The sequence below is a fragment of the Oncorhynchus clarkii genome, chromosome 22, assembly GCF_045791955.1.
Source record: "Oncorhynchus clarkii lewisi isolate Uvic-CL-2024 chromosome 22, UVic_Ocla_1.0, whole genome shotgun sequence".
Lineage (NCBI taxonomy): Eukaryota > Metazoa > Chordata > Actinopteri > Salmoniformes > Salmonidae > Oncorhynchus > Oncorhynchus clarkii.
The window spans coordinates 37508082-37527665 of NC_092168.1; the positions used below are offsets into that span (position 1 = coordinate 37508082).

The 19584-nt window shown below is 41.3% G+C and overlaps 1 protein-coding gene across 1 annotated transcript; it reads left to right on the plus strand.

The window, feature by feature from the left end:
* The first annotated feature begins 1224 nt into the window (after positions 1 to 1224).
* On the plus strand, positions 1225 to 18962 carry LOC139380847 (ADP-ribosylation factor-like protein 5A). Its single transcript, XM_071123949.1, has 6 exons — positions 1225 to 1634; positions 7200 to 7260; positions 11060 to 11207; positions 11434 to 11517; positions 11993 to 12144; positions 18228 to 18962. Exons 1-6 carry the CDS (start codon positions 1589 to 1591, stop codon positions 18274 to 18276), a joined length of 540 nt encoding a protein of 179 aa, XP_070980050.1. The 5' UTR covers positions 1225 to 1588; the 3' UTR covers positions 18277 to 18962.
* Positions 18963 to 19584: the final 622 nt, after the last annotated feature.

The window sequence follows — 19584 nt, forward strand, 5'->3', positions numbered from 1 at the left end:
CAGAAACCCCCAACCAAACAAATCACAACATATTTTATTTGTTTTCTTCGAATACCTTCTTCTGTTGCCAAGATAGCTCGATTTCTGTTAGTGCTGTATTCTATAAAGGCATGCTGGTAAAGAGAAAAAAATTGGACAAACTAATCTAGAGAAAAAGAGAAATGTACTATGCAAATGTGTACAGTGCTGCATGTTGATGCTTTTCCTCCCTCGGCTACTTAGCGGCTTCATTGGAGTTCAATAAGATTGTGTTCTTGTTATTTTTGTGAAAGATAAAATTCAAAAGGGAAATGCGAAACTGCATGACTAATACAACTTTTTAATTTATCAAGAAGAAAGATAAATATGTTTTATCGGAAATTGATGTAAAATGAGAACTACCTAGTTAAAATGAACTTTTTTATCAAATAAATTCAGGGCTCTGTTATAATGATGGTCCAGATTCCACTTTTCTTCATTGACTCCCATCTTCAAACAGATATGTTATTTTAAGATGTAGGCTATTGAGTTGGCCCTTCTTATCAAAATATTATTTTATTTTCACAAAGACAGAACACAGTGCGGTGCACACCCAGTGGGTGATATAGTGAATCATAATTTCTTCATTGTGGCCAATTGTAATGTCCTTGATGTGTTGTTCAATTGATGTTTGTTTGACCCAGAGCCAGGTTAGATCAGTGGTTCCTAAACTTGTCTTCTGTGCAAAATGGAGTCCCATGAAATTGGGGTCCCCTGAGAAAATCTGTAATCTTATCAAACAAATGAAGAACTTTTCTCTTCAAATGAGTATAGGATACAACCTTTTAGTATAAATGTAAGGCCTTTTATACTATTATAATTAGTTTTCATGTAATTAGTATGTGTTGGAACAGCGAGCGGGACCTTAAATTGAGTGAATATGAACACAGCGTTAGGGAATGTCATTTTCCCACGTGGGGTCCCCTGCATTTTCTACTGTCAATTGGGTTTTGTGCAGAAAAAGTTTGGGATTCCCGGGGAATCCCGGGGTTAGACCCCACATGAACTGAATATACGATCTTATTAAATATATGGCATTTTGTGAATGGCTGCAATTGCCTCACTCCAAATGATGAATGACCTGAAGTGCCTATGGATGCAGTACTACTGGATAGTGGGCTTTGCACACATAATGCAATGTAACGTATAAGGTGTCACCCTAAACTTTATTCGTCATAATTGTCTCTGATTTGGTAATCCATCCTCAATGGGCGGATTGTGGAGAGAGCATGCGTCAGTGTTGACGACTGCACTCCAGGGCTAGCTAATCAGCTACCGTTGTATTCTGTAGCTAGAAATGCAATAACGTCGTCCTGTAATTCTATTTCGGCCATAAAGGAAAAGCCTTCGTGCAAAAATGATAACTTTATCAATAAGCGTTGATATTACTGGTCTCTTTTCCACCGTTAAATATTGCCAGGTCGTGTGACTGCATTGCCCGATTTACGTTAGCAACATCTTCAGGAATTCGCCAGATAGCTAGCTAGCTAGCCAGTCAGCTAGTTACCTAGCTAAATTACTGCCAAATTGGTCGTAGTTAGTTGCCTCCAAAGGCTCTACAACAACAGCCATGGGAATAATTTTCACCAAGCTATGGAGGCTTTTCAATCATCAAGGTATGTCAGACCTATCGTTGACGTCGAGTGTGTAGTTAGCTAGTTAGCGTAGCACGTTTCCTAGCGTCTAACGTATCCAGCTGAGTTCATGTTGTTATTTAGATAGTCCAGCTGTTAGCCAACAGCCAATAATGTTCCAGTGTTTACAAAACTGCTAGCTTGCTATTACATTTATATATATATATATATATATATATATATATAATAAAAATGGGGGGGGGGGGGGGGTGTAAAGTCATTATTATAATAAATCGTTGGGTGTTTATCTGTCCTATGTGAAATTCTTGGCATGTGGGAATTGGACATCTTTTTTTCATATCCCAACTTCCCCTGACTGAGAGACCCTCTGAGACGGCCAGGGTCTGCCATTATTAACGGCGACCCTGGCGCAATTAGGGTTTCGCTGCACTTGCGATGACATCAGCAAATATGTGTACTTTGATTTGAAGGGCACGTCGACAGCTCGGGGAACTACAGACCTTTCGGTTACAGGCCCAACGCTCTATCTGTTAGGCTACCTGCCGTCCACTGTAGTGTAATACACAGGAGGTTGGTGCCAACTTAATTGGGGAGGACGGGCTTGTGGTAATGCCTGGAGTGGAGTGGTATCATTCCATTCGTTAGGTTCCAGCCATTATTATTAGCCATCCTCCCCTGGTGTAATAGCTAGCTATATTGAATGATATCACCATGTGTTTTGTATATTGTTATAGCTATATCACTACTGCATTGTTCAGAGAGCCTTGGTTCTGGACCGCAACTATGGGAGTCTGTTGGGACATTGGGATGACATTTGGACTCCCGTCCTCGCTGTGTACCACATTTGTTGAGTCAGCCTAGCTAAAGTTCAGGATCACTGGAGAGTAAAATGGAACTTGAATATTAATTTTGAGCCTTAGCCCAGCAACTGGCCTTTGATGCAGTATTTTTCCTGTTTTCCTTCACAGATGGTCAGCTAAGAGCTGTGCTGAATGTCCTCTTTAGTGCACTGTGTTTTTGTCTAATTTAGCTGAAAATGTAATCAATCCCTCCCTGCTGAATCCTGAACTAACTCAATCTGTAAACAGATCTGTGCGAACCTGTAACACGAGACCCGAGGGCAGCAGAGTGCTCCTATGGAAAGTTCTCTCTCTTGGCCTCTTTTTATGTAGTATGTGGGCCGATTCTCAGGGGGTCACTGACTGTGTTAAAGAATTGTTTGCCTAGTCAAATCAAGGTCGTATACATAAACAATCCCAGATATTGAAACTAAAGACTTCACTTTAGTTTTCACTTTAGGTTTACTGTTCACTCCTATCCCCACATGCAGTCAGTGCCACATCAGGATGTTTACCTATGGATGAACACGAAGCAGTCATGACGACGACGAATCCTGTTCTGTTGTACTAGGCTGGTCCCAGATGTTTGTGTTTGCTAACTAAATTGCTGTCATTGTCAAGCCTAACATGTTTGGCATGGAAATTCCGTTAGGAGTTGACAAGAGAGCTACTGTTGTCGCAGGCTGTTTACCTGTTACTACCAGACAGCCAGGCCACTCTCCGCGGGGTCGATAGAAAGCGGATGTTTCCGTTTTTCAGGAATACGGTATTTTCCACCTAACTTCCATTTCCCCTGAAAAACAAATGTGTGGACTCTGCTCAGGCATCTTTTTTTACGCCTGCTAGGTTAGGTTAGAGACGGGTATACCTCCCCACCCAAAGCATGTCCCATCATGAAGAGCTTTTTATGCGTTTCAAGTAGTGATTGGGGGAAAAATCGATACAGTTACATATTGGGATATTATTTTTGACGATTTATTGACAATATCGCAATATTAATAGTGTTGTGGGGTCCCTGCCAATTCCCAGCCCTAGTTTTTAAGGCTGCTGAAAGGGGGAAATATAAGCGTTTTCAACAACTATTGACCCACTTTATTCGCTGTCAGTGTAACTCTTGTTACAGGCATACAGCATGACCCATCTCTTAGCGGTTCCATATTGGTTCAGTCAGAGCAATACTGTAGCTGAATTGTCTCTTAAAAACCTAGGCTAGTTTCATTGGACTCTCCTCTCACAATGTCTTTATTTGTAATATAAAGACCTTGTCCTCTCACATAGGCCTATTGTAATTGGCTATGCCCGGTGTCTGGGGAAGGCTTGATTGGTAGTCGTCCACAAGCAACAGTGTTCCACGTGTCATAAAGCCCATGGTCCGAGAGACGTTAAGTTTATGTCGCTGTGTCAGTAGTACTTCAAACAGGAATTTCAAAGACTTCTCAATGTGGGCTGTGGCAGTTTTAAATAAAAAAAACAGCAGTTCATTCACAAGGTGAATGACAAGTAAAATAGACTAGCACAGCACCGGGTACAAAGGTTCTTTACAGTGAATATAGTCGATATTGTTGAAGGAACCGTGTGCACCAATTTTAACTGCAACACAGTCTAAAACACCTGAGGTACCTTTGCAACAGAGACAAGGTCTTATGCATTAGTTTACGCAAGACTAACTGGAGACCTCAAACTCAGGTGACAGATGCGTGCTCTTTGCAATCTGCATTTTGCAGTGGCTGCAAAAAATGTTCTAATATTAAGGTCTGCTCTCTGTTAAATACATTTTGTTTTCAGCACTTTTATTTCCATGACTGATCAAAACTAGTTTTCTCCTGGCTGTCTCTTGACCCTCTGCAGCAGACATATGGCACCAAAGTATAGTGATAATATCGTATCGTCCCTGGCGTTTCCCAGCCCTAGTGTCTATCTAGATAACGCCCACCAAAAAAAGTGTCTACATAATGTCATAGCTTAGACCCCCCCACATGGGAAGTTGGTTTCCTGTGCTACTTGGTGTCATCTGAAGTTGTTTCGTAAAGCAAAAATAGGAATTTCCCTTTCCTTAAAAAATGAACACCAAAGTAGTCTTATTTGTGACCGTGAATCGAAGTAGACCACTCCATTTACTGTAAACAGTCCCGAGAAACAGTCAAGTTGAATCCCGGTGCTGTAGCCTAAACACTGGGGATTGTGCTGCAGGTCTGCCAAAAATACATGTAGCAAGAGACAGGAAGAGAAAGGACGAAGGGGAGTGAGTATTAAGGACGAAGGGGAGTGAGTATTAAGGACGAAGGGGAGTGAGTATTAAGGGAAGAGGGGAGTGAGTATTAAGGACGAAGGGGAGTGAGTATTAAGGACAGAGGGGAGTGAGTATTAAGGACAGAGGGGAGTGAGTATTAAGGACAGAGGGGAGTGAGTATTAAGGACAGAGGGGAGTGAGTATTAAGGACAGGGGAGTAAGTATTAAGGACGAAGGGGAGTGAGCATTAAGGACGAAGGGGAGTGAGCATTAAGGAAGAGGGGAGTGAGCATTAAGGAAGAGGGGAGTGAGTATTAAGGATGAGGGGAGTGAGTATTAAGGATGAGGGGAGTGAGTATTAAGGATGAGGGGAGTGAGTATTAAGGATGAGGGGAGTGAGTATTAAGGACAGAGGGGAGTGAGTATTAAGGACAGGGGAGTAAGTATTAAGGACGAAGGGGAGTGAGCATTAAGGACGAAGGGGATTGAGCATTAAGAAAGAGGGGAGTGAGCATTAAGGAAGAGGGGAGTGAGTATTAAGGATGAGGGGAGTGAGTATTAAGGATGAGGGGAGTGAGTATTAAGGATGAGGGGAGTGAGTATTAAGGACAGAGGGGAGTGAGTATTAAGGACAGAGGGGAGTGAGTATTAAGGACAGAGGGGAGTGAGTATTAAGGACAGAGGGGAGTGAGTATTAAGGACAGGGGAGTAAGTATTAAGGACAGGGGAGTAAGTATTAAGGACGAAGGGGAGTGAGCATTAAGGACGAAGGGGAGTGAGCATTAAGGAAGAGGGGAGTGAGCATTAAGGAAGAGGGGAGTGAGTATTAAGGATGAGGGGAGTGAGTATTAAGGACAGAGGGGAGTGAGTATTAAGGACAGAGGGGAGTGAGTATTAAGGACAGAGGGGAGTGAGTATTAAGGACAGAGGGGAGTGAGTATTAAGGACAGAGGGGAGTGAGTATTAAGGACAGAGGGGAGTGAGTATTAAGGACAGAGGGGAGTGAGTATTAAGGACAGAGGGGAGTGAGTATTAAGGACAGAGGGGAGTGAGTATTAAGGACAGAGGGGAGTGAGCATTAAGGACGAAGGGGAGTGAGTATTAAGGATGAGGGGAGTGAGTATTAAGGATGAGGGGAGTGAGTATTAAGGATGAGGGGAGTGAGTATTAAGGAAGAGGGGAGTGAGTATTAAGGAAGAGGGGAGTGAGTATTAAGGAAGAGGGGAGTGAGCATTAAGGAAGAGGGGCGTGAGTATTAAGGAAGAGGGGAGTGAGTAGGCCTAGCTCTAGATCCAATCCAAATATACACCGCCTACTCCTGCCTGTGGCTTTTAAAAGGGGTGGATATTGTTTCAGCTTATTAGTCATATGTTTGCTCAGCCTGCTCTGCCCATATCTGGCTGGATTAGCCATACTGGACATGTCTTGAATTCCAGTCAAGGTGTGGTTTTTGCATTAGTACGAACCATCCCGATGACTTTGTACGAACCATCCCAATGACCTTGTATAAACCATCCCGATGACCTTGTATGAACCATCCCGATGACCTTGTACGAACCATCCAGATGACCTCGCAAGCTTAAATTCTCTTTTCACTACCGCTACATGGATACAGAATGTAAGCTTGCCAGATCAGGATAGTTCGTACGAGGCTAGTTTTGTACAGGCCATGTACCTTCTTCAGTCATACTCAGGACTAGACTAACTTCACAGGTGTAATGTAATGTCTTGTCTAGTGGCAGCTAGCACCATGCTAACAACATTGTAGTGTGTGTGTGCAAAGAGTATCCTGTCTTTTGTTTTGGTCCAGTGTTTCTTGTTGGTTTTTATTTGTCTGTCTGCCAGTGACAGTGTTTACATGGAGCCGTATGTTTGAGTGCAGATGGCTTTGTTCAGCTGAGCAGGTGGGTCAGTGTCCGTTCTGTGTTCAGCTGAGCAGGTGGGTCAGTATCCGTTCTGTGTTCAGCTGAGCAGGTGGGTCAGTATCCGTTCTGTGTTCAGCTGAGCAGGTGGGTCAGTATCCGTTCTGTGTTCAGCTGAGCAGGTGGGTCAGTATCCGTTATGTGTTCAGCTGAGCAGGTGGGTCAGTATCCGTTCTGTGTTCAGCTGAGCAGGTGGGTCAGTATCCGTTATGTGTGTGCCATCCATTACCGACAGCTGCTGCTTTAAACCTTAGCAAGCACAGCACTGAGACCACTCACTCTAGTGTGTGTGTCTCTGGCACGGCCATGTCTCAGAGAAAGGGCAGTGAGAGAGCCGTTTGAATATGTGTGTAACATTGCAGTTTATCACTGTGAAGTCTTAAGTCTTGCAGCTCCTATAATGAATGGCTTGTTTAGTTTATGACTGTGCTGTGGAGAGCTGAATAACACATATCCAAATGACTCAATTGTGCTGCTCCATATTGGGAGCGTAGGTCAGCCACTGGGCATTGAAGTCAGACTTATTTTTGAAGTTTATAGTGTCTTGTGATTATTTGAATGTGTTTTTAAAATGTATTTCTTCTCACTTTTTCAGAGCACAAGGTTATTATTGTGGGCCTGGACAATGCAGGGAAGACCACCATTCTTTACCAGTTGTAAGTAGCCTATTGTACGCTTTTTTTAAGGGGAAGAGAGGGACGTCTATGAAAGGGAAGATGTAATTTATGTAGTGCTTTTCATTATACTGATAATCTCAAAGACTGTAAGAAATAAAACAAAAGTAGGCCTACATGTAGTTATTGGGTTGGACAATGGTCTTCAACAGAGGCTGTTATTATTGGGTTGGACAATGGTCTTCAAGAGAGGCTGTTATTGGGTTGGACAATGGTCTTCAACAGAGGCTGTTATTGGGTTGGATGTATAGGTCACATCCAACTCCGGTGGGCTGCACATAGGCCAAGCCTAGAGCAGTTTCCTGAAAGTCAGTCAAGAAGAGCCTTCACCCTCAGCACTCTCCTCCGCCACTCTGTTCTCAGTTCTTCTGATGCCCTGAAGCAGGCTTGGTTAAGGGGGTTGGGGGGGGCTGCTATGCCATTTATCTTCTGTTCTATTGGTTTTCATATCAACTTTCTTTCCTTGTCAATCCTAGTCATATTAGCAACCCATCTTAGTTGTTGCATCTTTAGATGCCCCCTATTTCTAAGTTTCTAACAGAGATTTTCATCTTATCACATAATAGAACCGCTATTAGGTGCTCTGTTTAGAATGGTGTTTTCCTGCAAATTCCATTTGGGCAAATTACGTTTTATTGGCTGCTTCATTACATGAGTTGCATGTTCTGTTAAGATGCATTACCATAATCTAAATGTGATTTCTGTCATTCTGAGCACTGTGGGTGGACGCCATAATGGTTTATGTACCCAATGCATATGGGTTAGAGGTCGACCGATTAATCGGAATGGCTGATTAATTAGGGCCGATTTCAAGTTTTCATAACAATCGGAAATCTGTATTTTTGGGCGCCGATTTTGCATATTTTTTAATATTTTTTATATACCTTTATTTAACTCAGCCAATCAGTTAAGAACACATTCTTATTTTCAATGACGGCCTAGAAACGGTGGGTTAACTGCCTTGTGCAGGGGCAGAACGACAGATTTTCACCTTGTCAGCTCGGGGGATCGAATCTTGCAACCTTACAGTTAACTAGTCCAACGCTCAAACCACCTGCCTCATTGCACTCCACGAGGAGCCTGCCTGTTACGCAAATGCAGTAGAAGCCAAGATAAGTTGCTAGCTAGCATTAAACTTATCTTATAAAAAACAATCAATCAATCATAATTACTAGTTATAACTACACATGGTTGATGATATTACTATTATTTATCTAGCGTGTCCTGCGTTGCATATAATTGATGCACGCTGGGGGATGATTTAACAAAAGCGCATTTGCGAAAATAGCACAATCGTTGGACGACTGTACCTAACCATAAACACCAATGCCTTTATTAAAATCAGTACACAGAGGTATATATTTTGAAACCTGCATATTTAGCTAAAAGAAATCCAGGTTAGCAGGCAATATTAACCAGGTGAAATTGTCACTTTTCTTGCGTTCATTGCACGCAGAGTCAGGGTATATTGTCGTAGCTGAATCAGAATTAGTTAGGTAACAAAGATAAATAAGATGTTTTATTTACTTTGAGATACTTGTCATTAGAATGTCTCTTTTTGGACGATACTTGTCATTAGAATGTCTCTTGTTGGACTATACTGTCGGCAGTTGCATTTTTCCTTTCTTCTCTAGGGAAAAGTCACTTGGGGCCCAGAGAGGGGAGAGGTCAGAATGGAACACTGTCTTCATATGTGAATGTATCTGTTATTAAACCATGTGATGGGAAGATGTCGTGGAAAATTGCAAGATTATGTTATAGTGCTTGTAAGATTATTTTATAATCTTTGTATTGCATTAGAATGGTTGTTTTATTCGACAGAATATTGTGTGTGTTCCACTGAGGATGGGCCTCTATGAGATAACACTGACAGAGGAGATTTACCATGTCTTTGGCCAATAAAGCCTAAAGAGTATTCCAGATCGTGAGGTAATGTTTTGGTACTGTGAAGTACTAGGTACGAGATTAGAATCTCGTTTTAGAGACCAAACTGAACGATCATTTATAGCTAATGCTATCTGGCTATGGGATACTCCTTTTTTTAAGTAAAAGGCCCTTTGTGAAGAGTTTGTGGTTTGTCATGTAAGTTGAGAGGGGTGGATCTTTGCTATAAAATATCTCAGTTGCCATTATGTTAACACTCAGAATTCATTTATAGACACTGAATTGATCTGAGAGTCAAAGGGCTATGGGGAAGCTCATATAATTACAGATTAAGTTTAAAATGTAACTCTGACTTGTGTGTGGTTTGTAAACTCTCCTGGGTTTAGTAATACAGGAAATTACCACGACAATATGCAACAGTTTGGGCAGCCTGGCTCATTGCGAACTAATTTGCCAGAATTTTACGCAATTATGACCCAACATTGAAGGTTGTGCAATGTAACAAGAATATTTAGACTTAGGGATGCCACCCGTTAGATAAAATATCGAACGGTTCCGTATTTCACTGAAATAATAAACGTTTTGTTTTCGAAATGATAGTTTCCGGATTCGACCATACTAATGTGTATTTTTGTGTGTTATTATGTTATAATTAAGTCTATGATTTGATAGAGCAGACTGACTGAGCGATGGTAGGCAGCAGCAGGCTCGTAAGCATTCATTCAAACAGCACTTTCGTGCGTTTTGCCAACAGCTCTTCGCAAGCACAGCGCTGTTTATGACTTCAAGCCTATCAGCCTAATGGCTGGTGTAACCGATGTGAAATGGCTAGCTAGTTAGCGGGGTGCGCGCTAATAGCGTTTCAAACGTCACTCGCTCTGAGACTTGGAGTGGTTGTTCCCCTTGCTCTGCAAGGGCCGCGGCTTTTGTGGAGCGATGGGTAACGCTGCTTCAAGTGTGGCTGTGTTCCTGGTTCGAGCCCAGGTAGCGGCGAGGAGATGGACGGAAGCTATACTGTTACACTGGCAATACTATAGTGCCTATAAGAACATCCAATAGTCAAAGGTATATGAAATACAAATGGTATAGAGAGAAATAGTCCTATAAATACTATATTGACTACAATCTAAAAACCTCTATCCTTGGATATTGAAGTCTTCTGTTAAAAGTAACAACCAACTTTCATATGTTCTCATGTTCTGAGCAAGGAACTCAAACGTTAGCTTTTTTACATGGCACATACTGCACTTTTACTTCTCCAACACTTTATTTTTGCATTATTTAAACCAAATTGAACATGTTTCAGTATTTATTTGAGGCTAAATTGATTTTTATTGATGTATTATATTAAGTTAAAATAAGTGTTCATTCAGTATTGTTGTAATTGTCATTATTACAAATACATTTTTAAAACTCGTCCGATTAATCGGTATCGGCTTTTTTTGGTCCTCCAATAATCTGTATCGCCGTTGAAAAATCATAATCGGTCGACCTCTATGGGTCCAGTAAATTTCTCAAATGGCCAGTAAATTCAAATCTTCCCGGTCACATTGTCCGGCACCATATTTTCCTAACGGAAATCTTGATATCACCAGATTTTTTTTTTTCTTCTGTTGGACCCGGGATTTGAACTGCCAACCCTCCGGTTTCTGGCTCGTCTCTCTAACTGCTAGGCTGCCTGCCTAAGGTCCTTGGACTATAAAGAGTAACGTTAGGCTCCTTTTGTCCAATATTGAGCTAGGTTTTGGTTAACCCACAGTTCATGGAAGAATGATACAATGGGGCATAGATTACGAAGTGAAGTGAACTCTGGGAACCCCATTGTTCTCATGCCTACCAGAATTGTATCTGACTTTTTTTTTGCATTGATTGAGAACCTTCTGTGCTTGTGGTGCAGTTCTATGAACGAGGTGGTGCACACCTCTCCTACAATAGGCAGCAACGTGGAGGAGATAGTGGTGAACAACACTCATTTCCTGATGTGGGACATCGGAGGGCAGGAGTCACTGAGATCCTCCTGGAACACGTACTACACAAACACAGAGGTCAGACCACGTATTGTGGCTGTATGGCAGTTATTATTATTTTGTAGTTTAATTTTTTATTGAATTAACAAAAACTGCTCAACAATATTGCTATGCAATTGTTTTTTTTAAACGGCTCAATACAATGTTTCCAGTGTTTTTACTTCGGTATAAGAGCAATTTAATGTAAAGTGTTGCCGACTGTCTTTTTAACTGTCCTTATCGCTCTCCCCATCTTTCTCTCCAGTTTGTGATCATAGTGGTGGACAGCACTGACCGAGAGAGAATCTCTGTCACCAAAGAGGAGCTCTACAGAATGCTTGCACATGAAGTGAGTTGTTGGTCTTCTTGTTCATGTTTTATGTGAGAGGACGTATGACAATATGTGTGGGTCAAGATGGTATGAGTTCAGTACAACCCACAGCAGAAGACATGGCAGCAGCCGGTGTTCCATGATGGTCTATGACACACGTGTCAAACTCATTCCACGGAGGTCTGCGTGTTTTTTGCTCCACCCTTGTACTTGATTGAATTAAGGTCACTAATTAGAAAGGAACTCCCCTCACCTGGTTGCCTAGGTCTTGATTGAAAGGAAAAACCCAAAACACGCAGACACTGTCCTTCGTGGAATGAGTTTGATACTCCTGGTCTATGAGCACACCTCTCGCTTTTTCTCCTCATCCTCCTTCTATTCCCTCATTGTATCATTTACCAGTCCTTCTCCTCCATCCCTTTTAGTACTCCAGTTGAAATTAAGTGTGTTAAACTCAAAATTCTCTCTCTTTCTCGCTCTCCCCCCCCCTCAGGATCTGAAGAAGGCGGGCCTGCTGATCTTTGCTAACAAGCAGGATGTGAAGGGCTGCATGTCTGTGGCTGAGATCTCCCAGAGCCTGCAGCTCACATCAGTCAAAGACCACCAGTGGCACATCCAGGCCTGCTGCGCCCTCACTGGGGAGGGGTAAGAAATTGTATTTTCTCCTTGGCGGACCAGACCACTCTCATTAAAACTAGCACTTGTCTCGAATATTGACTAAATTGGTGTCCGCTAACCATCTTAGGGACTGGTGCTGTTCCATGACCCCAAGGTTGAGAAACTGCTGTAGACAGTGCTAGCACTGGTAGTACTGGCAGTCATTTACTTAGGCATACAGTGCATTTGGAAAGTATTCAGACCCCTTTACTTTTTTCACATTTTGTTACACGTTACAGCCTTATTCTAAAATGTATTAAAAAGTTATTTTTACTCTTCAATCTACACACAATACCTCATAATGACCAAGTAAAAACAGGTTTTCAGACATTTTTGCAATGTATTAAAAATAAACTATCACATTTACATAAGTATTCAGACCCTTTACTCAGTACTTTGTTGAAGCACCTTTTGGCAGTGATTACAGCCTCAAGTCTTCTTGGGTATGATGCTACAAGCTTGGCACACCTGTATTTGGGGAGTTTCTCCTATTCTTCTCAGCAGATCATCTCAAGCTCTGTCAGGTTGGATGGGGAGCGTCGCTGCACAGCTATTTTAAGGTCTCCATGTTTGATTTGATTTGTATCTCTTTTAGTCCCCATTTGGACTAATCTTCCAAGAGTCCTTAAACATTAAAATACAATTTATAATACGAACACATTTTCACATATAATACAGTATTACAAACATACATAATATACTAACACAATGACCCAATAAATACTCAATCTAAAAAATATTGATTCTTCATCTACTATAGTCACACAACATTTCTATGTATTATATTTAATTTTTTTTTTAAAGTTTAAATTTATATATTAAAATGTTTCTAGTTTGCTCAGTTAATTTATTCCATTTCTTTATTGCTCTAAATCGAAATGTTATTTTGCCTATTTCTCTTTTCTGTCTGGATAACGCATAGATGGTGGACTGTCTATTCCTAGTATTTACTGAATGTCTGTCTCTTACCAACTGAATACCGTTGTGAATAGAACTTGGCCGTTTTAAATTATGTGTATTATGAAATAAAATAAGCATGTTTTTTTTCAATAATCCTGTCGATTGATGACCAACCAAGAACACTGCGCATGACTGCAACAGAAGAACCATATCTCCACCTTAAAACAATCCTTGCTGCTTTGTTCTGTGCATTCTGCAGCCTCCTAACTTCACATAATGATGCATTTCCCCAGACCACAGAACAGTAGTTCACCTGACTCTCAATTAATGCTTGTTATTTGCTGAATAATTTTTCCTGGTAAATATTTAGCTATCCTTCTGATTATGCATGCTGTTTTATTTTTTAATTTTTTACATAGATGAGTTATTTGAGACGACCATGATAAGCAGTTGTCTAGCTGCACTCCCAATAGTTTGGTTTCTGCCACTTCTTCAATTTGTACTCCTCCCATACTTAATTGTATCCCATGCTGTTTTGGTCTTTTCCTAGTTGAACAGACCAACATAACTTTGGTTTTCTTGATGTTTAAAACAAGTTTGTTTTGGCAAACCCACTCCCCGATATTCTCCAAATCTCCTTGTAAAGCTTGCTGTACCTGTTTAACCGATTGTCTTTCTGCATAAATTAGAGTATCATCTGCAAATATAGTAGCTTGAGTTTCAGCTAAGGCATATGGAAGATCGTTGGTATATATTAAATAAAGAAGTGGCCCAATGCAGCTGCCCTGCGGTATTCCACAGTTTAACACATGAGGGAAAGAAATGAAACCATTGATATAGGTGGACTGTTTCCTGTCAGTTAGATATGACTGTACCCGATTCAATGCTACCTCCTTAAAACCATAATGCATTCATTTTGTCAAAATTATTTCATGATCCACTAAATCAAATGCTGTACTGAAATCTAAAAATAGTACACTCACAAACTTGCCATTATCCATAGCATTGAGCCACTGGTCAGTCACGTCAACCAATGCAGTGGTAATGGAATGTTTTTTACGATAAGCATGCTGATTGGCTGTAATCAGATCATTATTTTCCATGTACTCCCACATTTATCTGCTCACAATACCCTCCAATATCTTACTGAGTGTAGGGAGTACACTAATTGGTTGACTATTGGCAGGAGTAATGGGTTCTTTGCAGTCTTTCGGAATAGGTTACAGTTTCGCATGCTTCCATACATCTGCAAGTGACCAGTTAAAAATGTATTTCAGTAGAACTGCAATCTGTGGAGCAGCACAGCAAAGCAAAAAGTTGTCCATAAGACCATAACCTGTAGATTTACCATCAGGTAATGACTTAAATAGGTTTAACACCTCCTCCACTGTAGATTTACCATCAGGTAATGACTTCAACAGGTTTAACACCTCCTCCACTGTAGATTTACCATCAGGTAATGACTTCAATAGGTTTAACACCTCCTCCACTGTAGATTTACCATCAGGTAATGACTTCAATAGGTTTAACACCTCCTCCACTGTAGATTTACCATCAGGTAATGACTTCAACAGGTTTAACACCTCCTCCACTGTAGATTTACCATCAGGTAATGACTTCAATAGGTTTAACACCTCCTCCACTGTAGATTTACCATCAGGTAATGACTTCAATAGGTTTAACACCTCCTCCACTGACACCGTTTGTAGACTAAAAGAGCAGATCTTGTTGCTCATAATATGATCATCAATCCATTGGACAATAGCTTGTTTGGAAGAATGTATGTTTACATTGTTGCTCAGTAATTTAATTTTCTTTGTAAAAAAAAATCTGCAACATGATTGGCAATATCAACTGGTTTTGTTATCATTCTCCCGTCCACCTCCACACTAGATGGGCATGATGAGATAGATGTACCAAGTAAGCCCTTAACTGTGTTCCATACCTTTTTACAATCATTTTAACAATCAATAAACGCATCATTGTAAAAACTTTTTTTCCCTTTCGATTCAATTTAACTGCATAATTACGTAATGTTCTATTATTCTGTTCATCAATTTCTAATTTTGACTTGGCTGCTAAGACTTTTGCCATATTTCTTAAAGAAAAAGCCACACCCAGTTCATCATCAATCCATGGAGATGGACGGGCACCAACTGTACTCTTTCTTATAGGGGCATGATGGTCCATTACCTCAGTGAGCAAATCAATAAAACGTGCTGTAGTGTGATTTAAATCATCCTCTAGATAAATCAGCTCCCAGGGTACAGCAGCCAAATTATTTAGAAATAGCTCATGATTAAATGTTTTACAATTTAATTTGACCACAATCCTAGGGGGTGTCTTTGGAACCTTGGTGTTCATGGTTATGGTCACAATATTATGGTCTGTCCATCCCACTCGCATTGATCTGGCTTTTAAGCATTGCAATGGTATATTACAGAAAATCAGATCTCCATCTCCAGAGATGTTCGATCAGGTTCAAGTCTAGACTCTGGCTGGGCCACTCAAGGACATTCAGAGACTTGTCCCAAAACCACTCCTGCTTTGTCTTGGCTGTGTGCTTAGGGCTGTTGTCCTGTTGGAAGGTAAACCTTCGCCCCAGTCTGCAGCCCTGAGTGCTCTGGAGCAGGTTTTCAAGTACAGTTGAAGTCAGAAGTTTACATACACCTTAGCCAAATACATTTAAACTCAGTTTTTCACAATTCTTGACATTTAATCTTCGGTCAGTTAGGATCACCACTTTATTTTAAGAATGTGAAATGTCAGAATAATAGTAGAGAGAATGATTTATTTCAGCTTTTATTTCTTTCATCACATTCCCTGTGGGTCAGAAGTTTACACACACACACAATTAGTATTTGGTAGCATTGCCATTAAATTGTTTAACTTGGGTCAAATGTTTCGGGTAGCCTTCCACAAGCTTCCCACAATAAGTTGGGTGAATTTTTTCACATTCCTCCTGACAGTAACTGAGTCCGGTTTGTAGGCCTCCTTGCTCGCACACGCTTTTTCAATTCTGCCCACAAATTTTCTATAGGGTTGAGGTCAGGGCTTTGTGATGACCACTCCAATACCTTGACTTTGTTGACCTTAAGCCATTTTTCCACAACTTTGGAAGTATGCTTGGGGTCATTGTCCATTTGGAAGACCCATTTGTGACCAAGCTTTAACTGAGATGTTGCTTCAATATATCCTTGTAATTTTCCTCCCTCATGATGCCATCTATTTTGTGAAGTGCACCAGTCCCTCTTGCAGCAAAGGACCCCCACAACATGATGCTGCCACCCCGTGCTTCACAGTTGGGATGGTGATCTTTGGCTTGCAAGCCACCCCCTTTTTCCTCCAAACATAACGATGGTCAATATGGTCAAACAGTTCTATTTTTGTTTCATCAGACCAGAGGACATTACTCCAAAAAGTACGATCTTTGTCCCCATGTACAGTTGCAAACCGTTGTCTGGCTTTTTTATGGTGGTTTTGGAGCAGTGGCTTCTTCCTTGCTGAGCGGCCTTTCAGGTTATGTCGATATTGTTTTACTGTGTATATAGATACTTTTGTACATGTTTCAACCAGCGTCTTCACAAAGTCCTTTGCTGTTCTGGGAATGATTTGCACTTTTTGCACCAAAGTAAGTTCATCTCTAGGATACAGAACACACCTCCTTCCTGAGCGGTATGATGGCTGCGTGGTCCCATGGTGTTTATACTTGGGTACTATTGTTTGTACAGAAGAACGTGGTACCTTCAGGCATTTGGAAATTGCTCGCTAGGATGAACCAGACTTGTGGAGGTCTCCATTCATACCTTCTTTTTTTTTTCTGAGGTCTTGGCTGATTTATTTTGATTTTTCCCATGACGTCAAGCAAAGAGGCACTGAGTTTGAAGGTAGGCCTTGAAATACATCCACAGGTACACCTTCAATTAACTTAAATTATGTCAATTAGTCTATCGGAGGCTTCTAAAGCCATGACATAATTTTCTGGAATTTTTCAAGCTGTTTAAAGGCACAGTGAACTTCTGACCCACTGGAATTGTGATTCAGTGAATTATAAGTGAAATTATCTGTCTGTAAACAATTGTTGGAAAAATGAATTGTGTCATGCACAAAGTAGATGTCCTAACCGACTTGTCAAAACTATAGTTTGTTAACAAGAAATTTGTGGAGTGGTTGAAAAACGAGTTTTAATGACGCCAACCTAAGTGTATGCAAACTTCTGACTTCAACTGTATCTCTCTGTACTTTGCTCTGTTCATCTTTCCTTTGATCTTGACAAGTCTCCCATTCACTGTTGCTGAAACGCATCCCCTTAGCATGATGCTGCCACCACCATGCTTCACCGTAGGGGTGGTTCCAGGTTTCCTCCAGAGAATCTTGTTTCTCATGGTCTGATGGTCTTTAGGTGCTCCAAAGCAGGCTGTCATGTGCCTTTTCCTGAGGAGTGACTTCCGTCTGGCCACTACCATAAAGGCCTGATTGGTGGAGTGCTGCAGAGATGGTTGTCCTTCTGGAAGGTTCTCCCATATCCACAGAGGAACTCTGGCGCTCTGTCAGAGTGACCATCGGGTTCTTGGTCACCTCGCTGACCAAGGCCCTTTTCCCCTAATTGCTCAGTTTGGTCGGGCGGCCAGTTCTAGGAAGAGTCTTGGTGGTTCCAAACTTCTTCCATTTAAGAATGGTGGAGTCCACTGTGTTCTTGGGAACCTTCAATGCTGCAGAAATGTTTTGGTAACCTTCCCCAGATCTATGCCTCGACACAATCCTCTTTCGGCGCTCTTCGGACAATTCCTTCGACCTCATGGCTTGGTTTTTCCTCTGACATGCACTGTCAACTGTGCGACCTATATAGACAGGTGTGTGCCTTTCCAAATAATGTTTAATCAATTGAATTTACCACAGGTGGACTCCGTTCAAGTTGTAGAAACATCTCAAGGATGATGAATGGAAACAGGATGCACCAGAGCTCAATTTCGAGTCTCATAGCAAAGGGTCTGAATAATTTTTTGTTTAGAATAAGTAACATAACAAAATGTGGGAAAACGGAAGGGTCTGAATACTTTCTAAATGCACTGCGTGTTAGTCTGAAGAACATACATTTGTGAAGTATCAAAATATATTCCCACAAACTGATAAATCCATTATCTTGTTTCCTTATGTCTCCCTACCTTTAGGTTGTGCCAAGGCTTGGAGTGGATGACGTCACAACTGCGAGTCAGATGACCTTTGACCCTGATCAACAACTAAAACAACAGGTGTGCTGTTCCTCTCCTTTTCTCTACACCTTCAGTCCTGAGGGGTGTAGTGGTTGGTTGGCGGTTGACGGGTGGCCCTCTCCATGAAGCCTTTGGCCTGACCCAGCCAGCCAGACTGCCAGGATGTTGTTTTTCTGCTGCGTGTTTATTTATTACTACAAAACACTGCCTGAGAACTGTGAGCAACCAGAACTGAAAAACTTTTCAGGATCAATTCTGGAAAGAAAAGTTCAAAAGACTGATAAGAATTCCGGTGTATTGAATTTCTGAATCTGCAGGGTTGGTTTTCCAACTAAAAAAAGATATGGACTATCTGGGACTGGAGGTGAGCTTGGACTTAAAGAGGACTCGTATTTAGTTGTTTGGGTGAGCCTGCCTGCCCAGCGTGGCCTTGTTTCAGTATTGCCATACTGTCTGAGATGGTGGTATTGCCCTATGTGTACAGTCCAGTATTTACATTATGACTGCGTCCCAAATGGCACTCTATTCCTTAATTCACATTTCATTACCTTGTGCCTGCTGCATCGGAATCCTGTAGTGATGATGGCTGAAGATACTGAGTCACAGAACCGAAGAGCGGGAAATCCAACTCTCTCAGCTCATATGAAATACATTGGAAAAAATAAAGTGTTTTTATCTGTTTTGGGTTCATTACATTTGTCGTGAATGTGTATTTATTTGACAGGTAAGAAATATTCCTATGTTTCTGGTTATCTTCGTATACCCTTGTAATGTGGTTTTGTCATTCTCAGGGATACAAACTAGTCACCTTTAGGCGAAATTCGCCGTTTTGAATCCAAAATAGGTGACCTATGTGATTCGTGTAGATCCGATGAGAAAGTTTGGGAGGGGGGACTTTGGATCACTATTGGCTGTAAGCGAACGAGCGATGCGCGTTTGGAGCAATACTGGTTGTATCCAAGGCTCAGCCAATCGTTTACATAACAACAGAAATCAGCACAACAAGCGACTGAAGAGAGAAGAGACAACCATCTGGGAAGACAGCGGAGAGGAAAGGCAGCTTGCCAGCTACAGTAGCGCGTCCCTGAACGATTACGAAGAGGTAACGTTAGATGAGAAGCCTGACCACAGGACGGGGGTGAGAAGGTGATGAAGAGTACTTAATGAGCTGTAACCGAAAAACAACTGGCATTTGGAAAGTGAGGTGAGGGAGAAAGTATGTTTAGCATTGTTAAGAATCTTGCTAACTGGATCGAATTCTCCGTAAGCTAGCCAGAGACATGTTGAGCAACATTAGCCAATTTATCTGATTAAA

Bases quoted from the DNA above. Each gene is read 5' to 3' on its own strand.
- LOC139380847 (XM_071123949.1), top strand. From the start codon at position 1,589: ATGGGAATAATTTTCACCAAGCTATGGAGGCTTTTCAATCATCAAG. The intron at 1,635-7,199 runs GTATGTCAGACC...TCACTTTTTCAG, and splicing joins GAGGCTTTTCAATCATCAAG to AGCACAAGGTTATTATTGTG. The intron at 11,208-11,433 runs GTCAGACCACGT...CTTTCTCTCCAG, and splicing joins CGTACTACACAAACACAGAG to TTTGTGATCATAGTGGTGGA.